This window comes from Coniosporium apollinis (assembly GCF_000281105.1).
Source record: "Coniosporium apollinis CBS 100218 chromosome Unknown supercont1.10, whole genome shotgun sequence".
Classification (NCBI taxonomy): domain Eukaryota; kingdom Fungi; phylum Ascomycota; class Dothideomycetes; genus Coniosporium; species Coniosporium apollinis.
The window spans coordinates 262,109-276,282 of NW_006913272.1; the positions used below are offsets into that span (position 1 = coordinate 262,109).

General features: G+C 54.0%; 5 protein-coding genes across 5 annotated transcripts; 3 read left to right on the forward strand and 2 right to left on the reverse strand.

Annotated features, from left to right (window-relative positions):
* Nucleotides 1-388: 388 nt before the first annotated feature.
* On the reverse strand, nucleotides 389-1,655 carry W97_02657 (uncharacterized protein; the record flags this gene model as incomplete). Its single annotated transcript, XM_007780557.1, has 4 exons — nucleotides 389-550; nucleotides 611-737; nucleotides 784-1,155; nucleotides 1,303-1,655. 4 exons carry the CDS (start codon nucleotides 1,653-1,655, stop codon nucleotides 389-391), a joined length of 1,014 nt encoding a protein of 337 aa, XP_007778747.1.
* A 541-nt stretch (nucleotides 1,656-2,196) lies between these two features.
* On the forward strand, nucleotides 2,197-3,784 carry W97_02658 (uncharacterized protein; the record flags this gene model as incomplete). The annotated part of the gene is made up of 3 exons (XM_007780558.1): nucleotides 2,197-2,261; nucleotides 2,310-2,608; nucleotides 2,664-3,784. 3 exons carry the CDS (start codon nucleotides 2,197-2,199, stop codon nucleotides 3,782-3,784), a joined length of 1,485 nt encoding a protein of 494 aa, XP_007778748.1.
* Nucleotides 3,785-4,362: 578 nt separating this feature from the next.
* W97_02659 (ADP,ATP carrier protein) lies at nucleotides 4,363-5,883 on the forward strand (the record flags this gene model as incomplete). The annotated part of the gene is made up of 6 exons (XM_007780559.1): nucleotides 4,363-4,419; nucleotides 4,652-4,673; nucleotides 4,796-4,872; nucleotides 4,962-5,207; nucleotides 5,260-5,637; nucleotides 5,698-5,883. The coding sequence occupies 6 exons, from the start codon at nucleotides 4,363-4,365 to the stop codon at nucleotides 5,881-5,883; spliced, it is 966 nt and encodes a 321-aa protein (XP_007778749.1).
* Nucleotides 5,884-7,038: 1,155 nt separating this feature from the next.
* W97_02660 (uncharacterized protein) lies at nucleotides 7,039-7,485 on the forward strand (the record flags this gene model as incomplete). Its single annotated transcript, XM_007780560.1, has 1 exon — nucleotides 7,039-7,485. One exon carries the CDS (start codon nucleotides 7,039-7,041, stop codon nucleotides 7,483-7,485), a length of 447 nt encoding a protein of 148 aa, XP_007778750.1.
* A 673-nt stretch (nucleotides 7,486-8,158) lies between these two features.
* W97_02661 (uncharacterized protein) lies at nucleotides 8,159-12,709 on the reverse strand (the record flags this gene model as incomplete). Its single annotated transcript, XM_007780561.1, has 6 exons — nucleotides 8,159-8,970; nucleotides 9,042-9,376; nucleotides 9,429-9,667; nucleotides 9,815-10,018; nucleotides 10,068-12,509; nucleotides 12,560-12,709. 6 exons carry the CDS (start codon nucleotides 12,707-12,709, stop codon nucleotides 8,159-8,161), a joined length of 4,182 nt encoding a protein of 1,393 aa, XP_007778751.1.
* Nucleotides 12,710-14,174: the final 1,465 nt, after the last annotated feature.

Sequence of the window (14,174 nt, forward strand, 5' to 3'; positions counted from 1 at the left end):
TGAGAGGCTCACGTTACACCGATGGAGAGACCGAGGAGAGTATCGGAACGAGGAATGGATTGCGCAGCCATCTCGAAGCTCTGTAGAAAACACCGGCAGAGAGGTCATCAGCCAGATCGTTGACGGAGGAGGCTTGAGCGGGCCGTGATGCAGGTCCCGATTTGATCGCAAGCACCAGCCACATCTTGGACCCTTGGGACCGATCGCATGGAGCAATGAAGCTGGCATTCAATGGTCTAGGTTGATACAGAAACTCTTTCTAAAAGATATGCTACATCGTTGAAAGCTCCAACACCTAAGCTATGCCAATGTGTGTCTAGCGCCATCTCCTGTACCGGCACCTCGTTCCAACCCCCAACGCCAGGAAATGCACTTGAAGTTTTTCACGTTAGTCGTCCCACTCCTCATCGAGCTGGTCTATTAGACGGTTTTCATCCTCTGCTTGTCGCCCTCGCCCCCGGCTATTGTCGCCGTTCAGGGAGACACGACTGTAACCGCGCCGACTAGGCAGCAGGTTTGCGCACGAAGATGTAAGGATTATGAACGTATCCTGAAGCATCCTGTCAGCCAACTGGCCAAGGTCTGTAAAGTTTGGAAGGTGAAGACTGACCCTGAAGAAACCTCCAATGCCTGCCCAGAAGGAATAGTTGGGCAACTGCCGCCATCCTCGCTGGTGCATTACGTTCCGCTGATAGAAGTAGCCTCCGAGGAAGTACGCCAGAACCGCAATGAGCGCGCTACAGACGTCAGCATGTGAAGTCAGAGCCGCGGAGAATAACTCACATGATGCCAAAGACGCCTGACGGACCGACTTGCTGCGTTTCCTTCTCAATCCCACCGCAGGCAGCGAACGACCGAGCTTCAAAGAAGTATGTGCACTCATCCGGACTTGCGGCTACAAATGCTACCGTCGTCGACGCTAGCGGATCGCGTTCGCATAGCAGTGAGATGATTGTAGACTTCCTGCGCTTGTCTCCTTTCTTAGGCTCCTTCTTGTGATCATCCTCGTCTTTGTCGTCGTCCTTCTCGGCGTCGAGGTCTTCAGCCTCGTGTAATGACTTGGACCGTTTGTCGGCGCTTGAGTCGCAGGGCGAGCCGTCTGTGTAGTTCAATACGAGCTTCCTGCCGCGGAAGACTGGTTCGCCGTTTTGCTGTCTGGGAGGAGAATACACGTCAGCCTTTCGAACCCGACTTAGGTATAGCTTGAGGCCCGCTGTAATACCGCTTCCGTGTTGCGAAAGCAATGCGTATGCCCTTCTTGACCATTGTGCTTAGTCGAACACACATAGACCGCCGACTCACCCGATGGAGTATACGTCCCCGTGTAACGTGTAATATGCGCTGACGTTCGCCCACAGCGCCTTGTCCACGCCTACTACATCCTTCAGCTTTTCAACCACCGGCTCGCAGAAATTGAGGGTGAAGTTCATGGGATAATCGTAGCCCCTGGCGTGCCAACCCTCTGTGATATCATGCTTGTGTGGCTTCTTGCCTTCGACTGGCAGCCGCGCAACTATTGGGTTGAGATCGAAGTATCGGTCGCTTGTGGGTGATCGAACGGTACATGACTTATGAGGCTTGGCTTTGGTGTCTTCGGCGACGGCGGTGAGGGAGAAGAGGAGCGCGAGCGCCGTGCTGATGTCGAGGAGTCTCATGATTGACCGGCAGTCATTGAGAATGTCTGGAAGAGGATAGTGGTAACTTGTAGTTCCGACAGCGATATCGGAGCTTTGCGGTAGGTTCAACGTTGGAGGCTAGGTGGATATTTGCGAGGATTTCCTGGACCTCTGCTGCTCTAGGTCGAAGGCCGACAACAACTACTAGCTAGTTGCGGGTAATCGAAAATAGATGACAGAAAAGAGAGTTACAGAGTGTCCTCTATTTAGGATCCCGGTGCCTTGCATGTGGCTGTGACGCTTCGCGCGCTCGCGCTAAGATCGTGCCGTGGCTGAGCCAAGCTTTCGTGAACTGGACGGGAGACGCGACATCCGAGAATCGTGAACTCGAACCATGACCGTAGCTGCTGTACATTTTCAGGTTTGCGAGACTTGCTGGAGGGTCAAGAGCGAGCGTGGGTCATAAATACATAGTTTTCTTGAGCCAATTCCTTCGTACTGGAGTCTTACCTTTGACCGCGTCTTGTCAGTTCTGTACCTGTTCAACACATCGCGCCAAGTCCACTCCCTCTCTGGCATCATGTCCAAAGCAAAGTCGCAGGACGCTGCGCTTTTGGAGAAGCATGGTTATGAGTTTTGCGGACCGTGAGTTTCATCCAGCTCTTTCCAGGTTCAGAGGCTTACCAGAATCAGAATTGGGGCGGCTGCCATTTCGTTCGGTGTGCCACTCGCATGCTACTTGTTTGTATTTCTCTGCAACGATGTGTCTGGGTGCCCTGCGCCGTCCGTCTTGCATCCGACCAGCCTGACACTGGGACAACTAAAGCGAGATGTGGGATGGCAAGGCTTCTCCCACCTGCTCAACACCAAAGCTGTCGTTGCAACTATCGGTTACTATGCTTTCAGTTTGGTCCTGAATGCCTTACTGCCAGCTCAAGAGGCAGAAGGAGTGGAGCTCAGGTCTGGCGGCAGATTGAAGTACCGGATGAACGGTGAGTGTTGTTTGGCTAGACTTTGCGAGAACACATGGCTTACACAGTCCACCAGCTTTTGCATCCGCTTGCTTTACACTCGCTATAGCAGCTGCGGGAACTTTTGCACAGGGAGCTGATTTTCCGCTATGGACCTTCATCTGGGACAATTTCATCCCGCTCATGACTACGAACATCCTCATCTCTTATGCCCTTGCCACGTACGTCTACGTGAGCAGTTTCTCCGTCAAGCGTGGTAACCCAGAGCATCGAGAGCTTGCCGCCGGCGGTCGTTCAGGCAACTTGCTGTACGATTGGTTCATCGGCCGGGAGCTGAACCCGCGCGTCAAGATCCCTTTCTGCGGCGAGGTCGACATCAAGTCTTGGATGGAGCTCCGTCCCGGCATGCTGGGCTGGATTTTGCTCAACTTAGCGTTCGTGGCGCATCAGTACAAGAACTACGGCACCGTCACAGCCAGCATCATCATTGTGACTGTAGCTCAGGCGATATACGTTCTCGATGCTCTTTACATGGAGCCGGCCGTCCTGACGACCATCGACATCATAGCCGACGGCTTCGGCTTCATGCTCGCCTTTGGTGATCTGGCTTGGCTCCCGTTCACGTACTCCATTCCTGCGCGTTATCTGGCGATCCACCCTGTCCAACTCTCGTATCCAGAGATTGCCGGCATTCTTGCCGTGTACGGTCTGGGCTACTACATCTTCCGCTCCGCCAACAACGAGAAGAACCGCTTCCGCACCAACCCCAACGACCCCAAAGTCGCTCATCTCAAGTACATGGAAACAAAGTCCGGCAGCAAGCTGCTCGTCTCAGGCTGGTGGGGCACAGCACGCCATATCAACTACCTTGGCGATTGGATAATGTCCTGGGCCTACTGTCTTCCAACAGGCGTTGCAGGCTACCTCATCCAGCAAAGGTCGATCAAACCTGACTTTGATGGTCAATCACCGGCTGATGGGGGCATCCTTGGTGGTCAACCGGTAGTGACGGAGGTGGTGCCTGGTGAGGCGCGAGGCTGGGGCATGATATTCACTTACTTCTTCATGGTCTACTTCGCTGTGCTGCTCATCCATCGCGAAAGGAGAGACGAGGAGAAGTGCAAGAGGAAGTACGGCAAGGACTGGGAGAGGTACTGCGAGGAGGTGCCGTACAGGATCCTGCCGGGTGTTTATTAAGGATAGATACTAGATTTGGATGTGTGTGTGTGTAAGATAGCAACATTGACCTCGAAGACAGCTTAGTTAGATGCCGGAAGAGCCCCTGGTATACATGATTCTTCTCCACGATTTTTTCTCACTTCAGCCGCAGAACAATACAGTCGAGCGTCAGGGTAAAATAAGGGTTCAGCCACTGGCCGTGGCGCCTGAGCAACGAAGCGCGCCTGTCGCACGCAGGGTCGCTGTACGACACTCATCCGGCCGAGGTTTACTCTGCTGAGGCGCATCGTTGGGGAAGTGAGCTCGGAGGAGAGAGCAGAAAGGCCGTCCATCCAGGGTGGGAATAATTCTAGTGTCTCGCTCTGGACCAAATCGTCCCGAAGTTGCCCGAGCGCGCGAACCGTCTTCGGGCAGGCCTGTAGCAACGGCGCCAAGCAGCCCGTTCTGGCTTAGCGCCTCATCTCCAAAAACCTTTCGCAGCCCGCCCGTTCTTAAAAACCAACTCTCTTTCTCCCTCCCACACCAACCATCAACCCACCCACTTCATCTCTCCACTCAATTCCTTCTATCCAGCGGTTCATTCATCAACCGTCACAATGGCTCCTCCCGCCGGCGATGTCGTGCAGTCGAAGAAGTCCTTCATGGGCATGCCGGTAAGCTGCATCCACAGGAGCTCCTATCTTCCCCACAGCTCGCGTGCAATCCATCAACAACAGCTCTTTGCAGCTCGATTCAGCACTGCGTGTCCTCGCACAGGGCCGCGACACAAGCTGCTTATCGCTACAGGGCTGTTGTTGATGGCTTCTCGTCGGTTGTGCTGCCGAGCTCCGTCCGGGTTTGTGAGATGATCGCATCGGTTGCTGACCCGCTTTCCTTGACGTATAGGGCTTCATGGTCGATTTCTTGAGTACGTCCCACACTGCGACACTCCCATTGAGCCGTTGCGCTGCCATTGGCATTATCCACGACCTCTCCGACATGAACGCACGGTATTTGATCACTTTGCGGTAGCTGACAGCTTATCAACAGTGGGTGGTGTTTCCGCCGCCGTCTCGAAGACCGCCGCCGCGCCCATTGAGCGTGTCAAGCTGCTCATCCAGAACCAGGTATGTTGCGCTTGCAAATCGCATTTTCGCGACAAGTCTTGCACGCTTCAAGCTTGCGATGCACATGCCAACAACTTTTGGTGTAACAGGATGAAATGCTCAAGTCTGGCCGCCTCGACCGGAGGTATGCTGGTATTGCCGATTGCTTCAGGCGAACCGCTCAGGCCGAGGGTTTCCTCGCTCTATGGAGAGGTAACACCGCCAACGTTATCCGATACTTCCCCACCCAGGCTCTCAACTTCGCTTTCCGCGACACCTACAAGTCCATGTTCGCCTTCAAGAAGGAGCGTGATGGTTACGCCAAGTGGATGATGGGCAACCTGGCCTCTGGTGGTGTACGTATCAAATCCCGCTTCTGGGAATCCAATTCCACTAACGTGTATCCAGGCTGCCGGTGCTACTTCCCTGCTCTTCGTCTACTCCCTCGACTATGCTCGTACTCGTCTCGCCAACGATGCCAAGTCGGCCAAGAAGGGTGGTGAGCGCCAGTTCAACGGCTTGGTCGATGTTTACAAGAAGACCCTCGCCTCTGATGGTATTGCTGGTCTCTACCGTGGTTTCATTCCCTCGGTCGTTGGTATCATCGTCTACCGTGGTCTGTACTTCGGCATGTACGACTCTCTCAAGCCTGTCGTCCTGGTCGGTCCTCTCGAGGGTAGCTTCCTTGCCTCCTTCCTGCTCGGCTGGACCGTCACCACTGGTGCTGGTATCGCTTCTTACCCGCTTGACACCATCCGTCGTCGCATGATGATGACTTCTGGTGAGGTACGTATCGATCTGCCCTACATTTGAGTCGTGATTGCAGGCTGATATTGTTTCTTCCAGGCCGTCAAGTACAAGTCCTCCGTCGATGCCGCTCGCCAGATTATCGCCGCCGAGGGTGTCAAGTCTCTCTTCAAGGGCGCTGGTGCTAACATCCTCCGTGGTGTCGCCGGTGCTGGTGTGCTCTCCATCTACGACCGCGTGCAGCTGCTCATGTTCGGCAAGGCCTTCAAGGGTGGTTCCGGTTAAGCGTCGAGTGGATAGCGTCCTGCATAGAAGCTGCTGGTGTGGAGGTGCGGTGGAGAAAGGTGGTGAAGGTGATGGTGGTTCGGCAGCAATACCAAGCGTCCCCGGCGTGGAAGACTGTTCTGGTTACGGAAAGCAAACCGACGGTGTGAGAAGGGTGCCTTGTCCTCTGGCTCGTCTCCCTCCTTGTACTTTACTTACATCTGTACTACTGTGTTTTGTCCCGCTTCAATTTGATGCTTTCCCGATTCAGCCTGTGGTGTGCATTTGCCCTTTGCTACGTGGTCGGACTTCTCTGTCGATAGATGCACATTTCGGCATTGGGTTCAGCGGTTGATGTTTGGTCGCGCTTCATAAAATAGGTGCATAGATTGTTGGTTCATTCGCTACCTGCATTACCTTAACTATGACTCTCAACAATTGCCATCTCTTGACGCTTGCAGCTCGTAAGGTTCTTCTATAACCACAGCGCTCTGCAGCCCTTGAACAGCGACGAATCTACCGTCTTTCCCGCGGCCCTCGCAGTCAATCCGCTTCTCCGCACGACAACAAAGAGCCCTCCATGCAGCTCTCGATGACGATAGAGCACTTGAGTTCTGCCGCGCACTCACGACTGAGCCACCTCCTACCAGCCGCACGTGACACCAACGTACGTCATCCGACCCAGAGCGGCAACCAGCTCTCTTGAGGCCAGCATTCCTTTGAGAGCAGCCTCAACCCTTGCAGCGCCAGGCACCTGCATAAAAAGACCCCGGAGACAGCTTTGTCAAACTTCCATGCCGACTTTCCACACACCAGCCTTCCGCGATGCCACCGATACCGATCTACAAGGACGCTCCCATAAATCCAAACACCACCGCCGCGAAGCCAGAGGGTGTTACACCAAGAACAGCTGCGCGTGAGGACCAGCAACGACAACAACAACCGCAACAACAACCGCGTCCAACACCTACAACCACCACCGCAACCACGACAGATCCCACAGGCCCATCGCCGCCTCAATCAGGTGCGCGTCCCGCAGCGCCCACAGCATCAAGCACAACACACAATGGCCCTCCACCGCCCCAGCCAGGCGCAGTGCCCAAACCCCCCAACCACATACCGACAGTCACAGCCACTATCACCGAAACCATAACCCACCAACTCCCCCCGACCCAGATGCCAGCCCAGTACGCCATCCCGCCGCCCTCAAGCAACAGCGCGCCGACTCGCTCCACAGCAGCCGCAATGCCCCCACCACCACCGCCACCAGCACAGCATCCCGCACCCCTCCCCTCCAGCGCCGGCGTCCCACCTCCCCCTGCCCCGCCATCCTCATCCGCAATCCCGCAGCCCTCGCCCTTCGAGTCCGGCCAACAACACCCCCCAGCCGCCCCCGGAGCACCAACCCACGGCCACCGCGCGCGCCACTCCCTCGAGCACCCGCCCAACTACGCGCAGAACCCCTACATCGACGGGAGTGCCGCGCAGCGGAACGCGCTGCTCGATGCGGCCGAGGCGGAGCGGAGGGAGCGGAATAGCGTTGGTGCCTGGGTCGGTGCTGTTGGGGAGAAGCTGAGGGAGGTTGAGGAGGGGGTTTGGAGGGTTGTCGGTGGGGGGAAGTGAGGAGGTTGCGGGTTGGGAGGTTAGAGGGAGCTGATGGGGACTAGTGGGGGTGCGGGATTGGGGGGCTTGGATAGCGCATTTGGATTTGGGCGTACTTGGGGGGAGGTGGCTGGGGGCGAAGGGGGGTCAGAGCATCAGAGGGGAGGATTTAGGCGTCTGTGAGCATTTTTAGCTGGATAGAGGGACTGTCGTCACCGCGCGCCTGGGCGCTCTGGCGTCATAATGGACGGAGTAAGATTGGCTATGTTACGCTGTAAAAAGCATCATTTGTGTTAGGTATCAGAGTTTTGGAAAGAACCCTGCTTTTTTTTTTGGACAATAGGGGTTAATAGTTACAAGAAAAACCAAGCAAGTACGCTCAAAACCACCATGCATTCGATTCCGTGCTGGGTATCTCAAAACGAAGCCACGATGCCGGAAAAAGCCAAGATCCTTGATTCCAACATTAAGAAAGCTGCGAACGAGCTTAAGGAACGTGGCCGAGCCTTCTCGCCGAAGATGCTAGCCGAGATTTTAGCCTGCCGAAGAGCAGGAGATGAGAAGTTTTGAGGGCGAGAGCCAATGACCTGGCTCGAATGCGTCGTGTACGGAAAGCCGCCTCGAAGCTCGGAACAAGTTGTCGAAGCCAAATGCATCCTAAAGACAGCGATGAATGTCTTCAGAATCTGGCTTGCTAGGTCTCATCGCCCTGAGTAGAATCAGGATGGTATTCCGAGTCCTCATCATCCGTGCCAGCCATCCGCACATCAGACTGAGTTTGCGTTGGAGTCTCTCGCGCTAGAGCAAGACTGGTACCGCGCGAAGAATGCCAGTCCTCCACTGTGGGATTAAGGTTCCTTCGTACAGGAGCCTCGCTGTTGGCAGGTGTAGCAGAAGCGTCGGTGTTGCTTCTTTCAACTTGCGGTGTGGATGTTTTCGATCGGGAGACTGGAGCACTGGACGCTGCGGCGCTTACGGAAGGTCCCGAGGTGTTGTCAGTATCGTCGGGCGTGTCTTCTTGATCTTCCCGCAGAGAGTTCGATGCGTTTGACTTCCCTCCGCTGACCATGGTGTCGTCGTTGTCCCAGTGATCTCCATTTTCGCTCCTCGTATCCATCGCGTCATCGGCATTAGTGCCATCCTCTTCGCCAGCACCTTCGTTAGCCGTAAACCCTTCGTCACTATTGTCTTCGGCCCCGTCCACAAGCTTCTTGAAGAGAGGTTCAGCAGTCTTCAGCACCTCAGCAACCTCTGCACGCAAGGTCCGCTCCGGCTTCGGTAAGAGCTGTCCTTGTGGCAGGTGCGCGCCAGTGAGGACCGTAGTGTAGTCTCGCTTCATGCTGACGAAAACCTCGTCCGCCTTAGTGGCCATGTGTTCTTCGACCGCGCGGCACATGCGGATCAGTTCGGTCTGGACAGTTTCTGTTGCCTTGCGGAACATGGTATGCGACTCTTGACTGACGTGGTCGGTCATGGCACGCTTCATCCGCATGAAGGATCCTATTCCTATTGCGCAGAATCGATTAGCAGGATTCCCAAAGAGGATGACGGTAACGGGAGAACGTAGCGAGACTCACCGGATTCAGCAACGCATTGTTCGTACGCGGTTGTCATGCAGTCGGCAATGACGGGCACGAACTCGCGATTCGCGTCTCGCTGCATGTTTTGGATGACTTCGACCATCTGGGCAGCCAAGTGCGCGAATTGCTGATCGTATACGTTCAGTTGCTGAGCTAGCACATTCATGCCGGCTGCGCCAGCTCCGCGCGACCTTGCGCGAGCCTCGATCGACCTATGAAACGATTTCAGTAGAGTGTTGGAGCTCTTCTTGTAGCTCTCTAGGACATTAGGGAGACGGCGAACGAATGCTTTCTCCCAGCCAGTAGCTAGCAGCTTCATAACCGGTTCGAATCTAGCGTATGTTTAGTGACAGGATTTTCGACTGGTTATTGCGTCGTACTCACAGCTGTCCGTTGAAGTCATGGAGACCACCGGCGCCGGTGAACACACCATTCCTGCGACAAACTGCTTTGTAAGTGGCCCAGAAGAGACCCCCTTGATTCCTGTGAGCGCCCCATCGCTGAGAGGTAGGTAGTGCTTCCTGTTCTGCCTTCTCGCATGCGTCCTTGTACTTCTCGAAGATGTTTTCGGCCAGCGCCTCCTTCATCTCCCGGAGGCATTCTGCAACAGCAGCCTCCAAGCCCTGCGTAGCAATTAGTGGGTGACTTCATCCGACGGTTAGGTAAACGTCAGAAGAGAAGTGTTGACAGATGCTGTTAACATTGCTATGCCTGACATAGCTCATGCTGAGCTTTCCAAACTGGTACCGCAGAAAGAAGATGTAACGTACCTTCTCAAGCTCATTGAGTTTCTCCTGGAGATACGCGTTCTCTGACCTCATTTGGGTGTCCGACAGTTGAAGTCCAGTCCCGTCGTTTGAAGCCCAAAGCCCCATCGAGTTTGTGAGCTGACTGAAGCTGCTCAAAAATCGTCTGCAGCTCGTAATGCGTCCAGACTCCGTCAGCTTCAGGCAGTGCGCTTGGAGTTGAGGTATCTGTGCGCTAGTCAGTAAGAGCCATTTTCATGGTACAGTTTAACCTTACTTCGGTCTCTTCCAATGTCTTGAACCCCGGCACGTCTTCGTCCCTCTGCAAACGCCCGCTGAGTTTCTGATAAGCCCTGCTGCTGACGCAAAAGACAGGCAGAGAGCGCGCAACCTCATCGTAGTCTCGAAGATCTTCCTCAGGATTGAAATCCGCCTCGTTCTCCTCCATAGCATTCTCCTGGTCGAGTTCCTTGATGCCGGCAGCGAAATCTTGCTGAATAGCGCCCTTCGAGTATCCGTTTCGGCCCGCAATGCAGACGGCGCTGATCTCAGCCTTGATTTCGTCCATTTGAGATTGAATTGACCTGATCTCTTTCTGCGCCTCGATGATCTTCGCATCCAAGTTGATTCGTTCTTGCCTCGCACGCTTCTTGTTGGATTTGATCTCTGCTATCCTTTCTTCCACTCGCTCTTCCGTTAGAGGCACCCGGGATTCGCTTTCATCATTGGGCCTGGTTGCTTCGCTCTCAGATTCCGAAGAGTCAACAGCGATAGGTTGGGAGTCGAGTTCGAGCTCGAAATCACTATTGCGGCGACTCTTCTTGCGTTGCTTGGGGCTCTCTGGCGATCGCTTGCGCTTAGTTTTCTCCCTCGGCGCGAAGACTGTCTTACCAGCCTGTACCCTCTCAAGGAGGCTCTCCCATGTGTCTAACTGCTCGTCAGCTTCGTCATATACCTCCTTGTACACTGCTTTCGATTCCTTGAGCTCCTGAAACTCCTTCTTCTTCTCCTTCAGCTCGCGCTTGAGAGCTTCCTCTTGATCCCACTTGTCCGACAGATCGAGATTCAGGCTATCCTCAGCTTCCGTCACCGAGATATCGTCGGTCTTCGAACAGATGAACGTGACATTGCCATAGGTACCGTCGTACTTCAGTTGTCTCCTGAACGTGTTGCCCAAGAGGGATTTGGCAGTCTTGTCATCCACTGCGCGAGTGATCGGCGCAACTATCCACAAGCCTGTGCATTGCTTCATATATCCTTCTGCGACAGCGGCGCGGGCGGCATTGGAATCGTGCACACCAGGCAGATCGACCACGACAGCTGCAGTCTTCAACGCGGCAGACTTGGTATAGATTTTGACGACCTTGATCAAAGGCCAGAACTCCATCTGCTTCGGCTCTCCCTTTTTCTTCTTGTCCTTTTCTTGAGCCGTGGCTTTCTCCTTGCTGTCTACATAGAACTGCAGCTGCTTGTAGAAGCGATCAGACGCCGAGGCGACAATCTGTCGTGTGGTACCTAGAACGTCTCGCACGGCCGGAACTTTCATGAGCTGCTGCACAGATTGATCCCCCATCATCTCTTTCGTTAGTTTGGGATACACGGCCCTAATTTTGGCATAAGCTATACCTGCCTCAGAATCCGCGTTGTAGACGTCTTTCGTGACCTTGCCTTCAGAATCGAGAAGGTCTGTGTACAAGACTTCCAGCTCTTTCGCCCAGTCCTCTGGCTTGATGAACTCAACTTCAGCCCGATATCTACTGTGTTCCTGCTCGCTGTCGTTCCAAGACATTTCTGTTACAACAGCGGTACAGGCTCGCATACAATTGGTAGGGACGAGTCGTTCTTCATCCAGTAGAGCGTTGATAACACTGCTTTTGCCGGCGCCAGTGTTACCGACCACCCCAAGCACCGTCCGGGCTCGTGTGGCTTGTTTCTCAAGCGTCTCGACAGACTTCAACCAGTTCTCCGCATCAAGAGTATCCTTGAGATGCGGGTACAGCGGCTCCTTCAGTGAACTCAGTAGCTCTAAGCTTTTCTTAACTCCCGCCTCAAGCAGCTCCGGAGACTCTTCTGTCATGAGTTTTTGCAAGTAGACGTTCTGAGGCTCCATCGAATCTGGGCGAGACGGAGCTTCAGCCGGCTGGAAGGGAGGATCCGACGTTGGCGCTGCAGGAGGGTGCAGTCCCTGAGGATAAGGAAACCCACTCTCGAGTACTTCGCTCTTGATGGGCTGCGGAGCCGCATACATGGACAATAACCGGGGATCAGGCGGGAGGCCATAGTGTGCCCCAGATTCCAACTTTCCATCGGGCGTGGGAGGAACCCCAGCCGGAGGAAACGCATGTGGATTCACATGAGTAACGGCGCTTTGATCTAGAGGGCTCGGTGGTGGCTGGACGGGAATATTTGGCTCAATCGGTCTTGAAACATGCGACGCGTTGGATCCTACATCTTTCCCAGTCGGCGGAGGCTTCGCGGGCGGTTGATCTTCCGTGGAGGGTTTCACGTATGTCTGCCCATTGGTTGGCTGCAGTGGCCTGCGTGTGCGTGCTTCTGGAGGATCCCTGTCCACGGCGCGGAATATAACGATGTTATCGTTGTAGTAGTTAACCTCTGCCAGTTTAGCGCCTTCAGAAGGAACCTCGTCGTCAAGCTTAAGCACTACGTCTTCCGCAGTTTTCTTGAAATACTCATTCTGGATGGTCTGAACCGTGATTTTCTGATACATGTGTAAGCCAAGATCTGAGACTGAGCCGAAAAATCACTTACACCATGCGCTTTAATCCAGAGAAAGTCAGATTCCTGACTGATTGCTTCTGGCTTCCTCTCATGATACAGAATACCAACCCAGAAGCGGTTCGGTTTTAGGAATTGATCTGGCCTCAGAGCTTTCGCGCGCTCGTGAAATCCGGAATTCATGGTGCGCAACTTAGAATGCCAACTAGATGGTGTGCGACGAGAAATGCAGGATAGCGGTTCTGTGCAGAAGGGTAACACTGCGGTTGACGTGATGGTCGAACAAAGTTGAGTTGAGAGAAGATCTGAACACCCTGGCTGAACAAGGCGCTCGAAGGTGGAATGGAACGTTTTCGACAGGATTGACAATGCTTGTTGACCAGCTATTCGCCGCCCATCGGTTTGGAACCGTGGAGGCACCCGAATGGTTCGCGTAGAGTAACGAATATGTGGCGCTGAAGTTGTACGCGACCTCGCGTTGGTCAATAAGATGCGCTAGAGCCGGTCCACGTGATCGTTACTTCACGAATATCTTATTACTTCACTTCTGGAAAAGTGCTCGGTCCGGTGAAGGCGCTCACACGCGGAACATCGGAACGGCTGCTGCGAACTGACCCGATCCTTCACGACTGCCCAGCATAGGTGAGGGGATCCGATGCGTTTTCTTTGCCGTGAATAAAGATGCGATGCGTAGGTGAATGAGAGGGCGGAGTTGGATCGTGAAGCGAGAAAACTTCCAACCCGATGATACGTGAAGACACTCGCCATCCCTCGGATACTTGCACCTGTTCTCTCTCACGGCTTAATGCCTAAAGTTCACTGTTTATGGGTCAACATCGCGGTGAGGCCGGTGAGCATACTTGCTTAAATCAAGCCTTGTGTAAAGACACCTCATCGTTCAATTCTTTTATAATTCGGAGTGCGTATACTTCAACGTCTAAGAATGCATCCACCTAGTGGTGTCTCGTTTCACCATTGATACATCAGATGGCTCCTAGTGCTGCCACCGGGAACCGATTGAGGACCACTTCGGTTTTACGATATGGCGCTACAAGATTGCATGGGCTTTCTACGTACCATTCGGTCTACGCGCCCATGCCGCGGCCGAATACGACAGGGTCAGAGCCTCGGTAAAGCGATGGTAGGATCTGTCGACTCCTATCCGTGGATTGGATAGAAAGATTCGCCAGATCTAAGTGCGACGCTGCCTCCCAGCGGATTTTGCATATAGGAAACGTTCCCCTGCACTGCTATGCGAAACCAAGGGCTCCCTCATACTCATATTCGCTAGCAGTTCAACTTTGGATCCCTCGCCAGCATAGACATGGCTATTGAGCGGAGACCGACGGTAGAATAGCAGCTCCGATCATGGAAAACTTCGGCCACTGCATTTGCGATACGGCTGGAGCACTCGCTGCACAGCCAAATCTACCTCGAACTTGCCTCGACAATCGCTACGGCTGAGACCGCGCTTACAGCGATGCAAATTACAAATCTCATTATATGTTCACACGCTAGGTCATATGTCTTCTTTGTCAATCTCGACTCTGTTTCTTTATGGTTGACCTCCGTTCTATTGTATCGACCTTTAGCACTCATTAAACTCTTTGTTTTATTCAGGACTCAAGAATGCCTTTAGATAATGTCC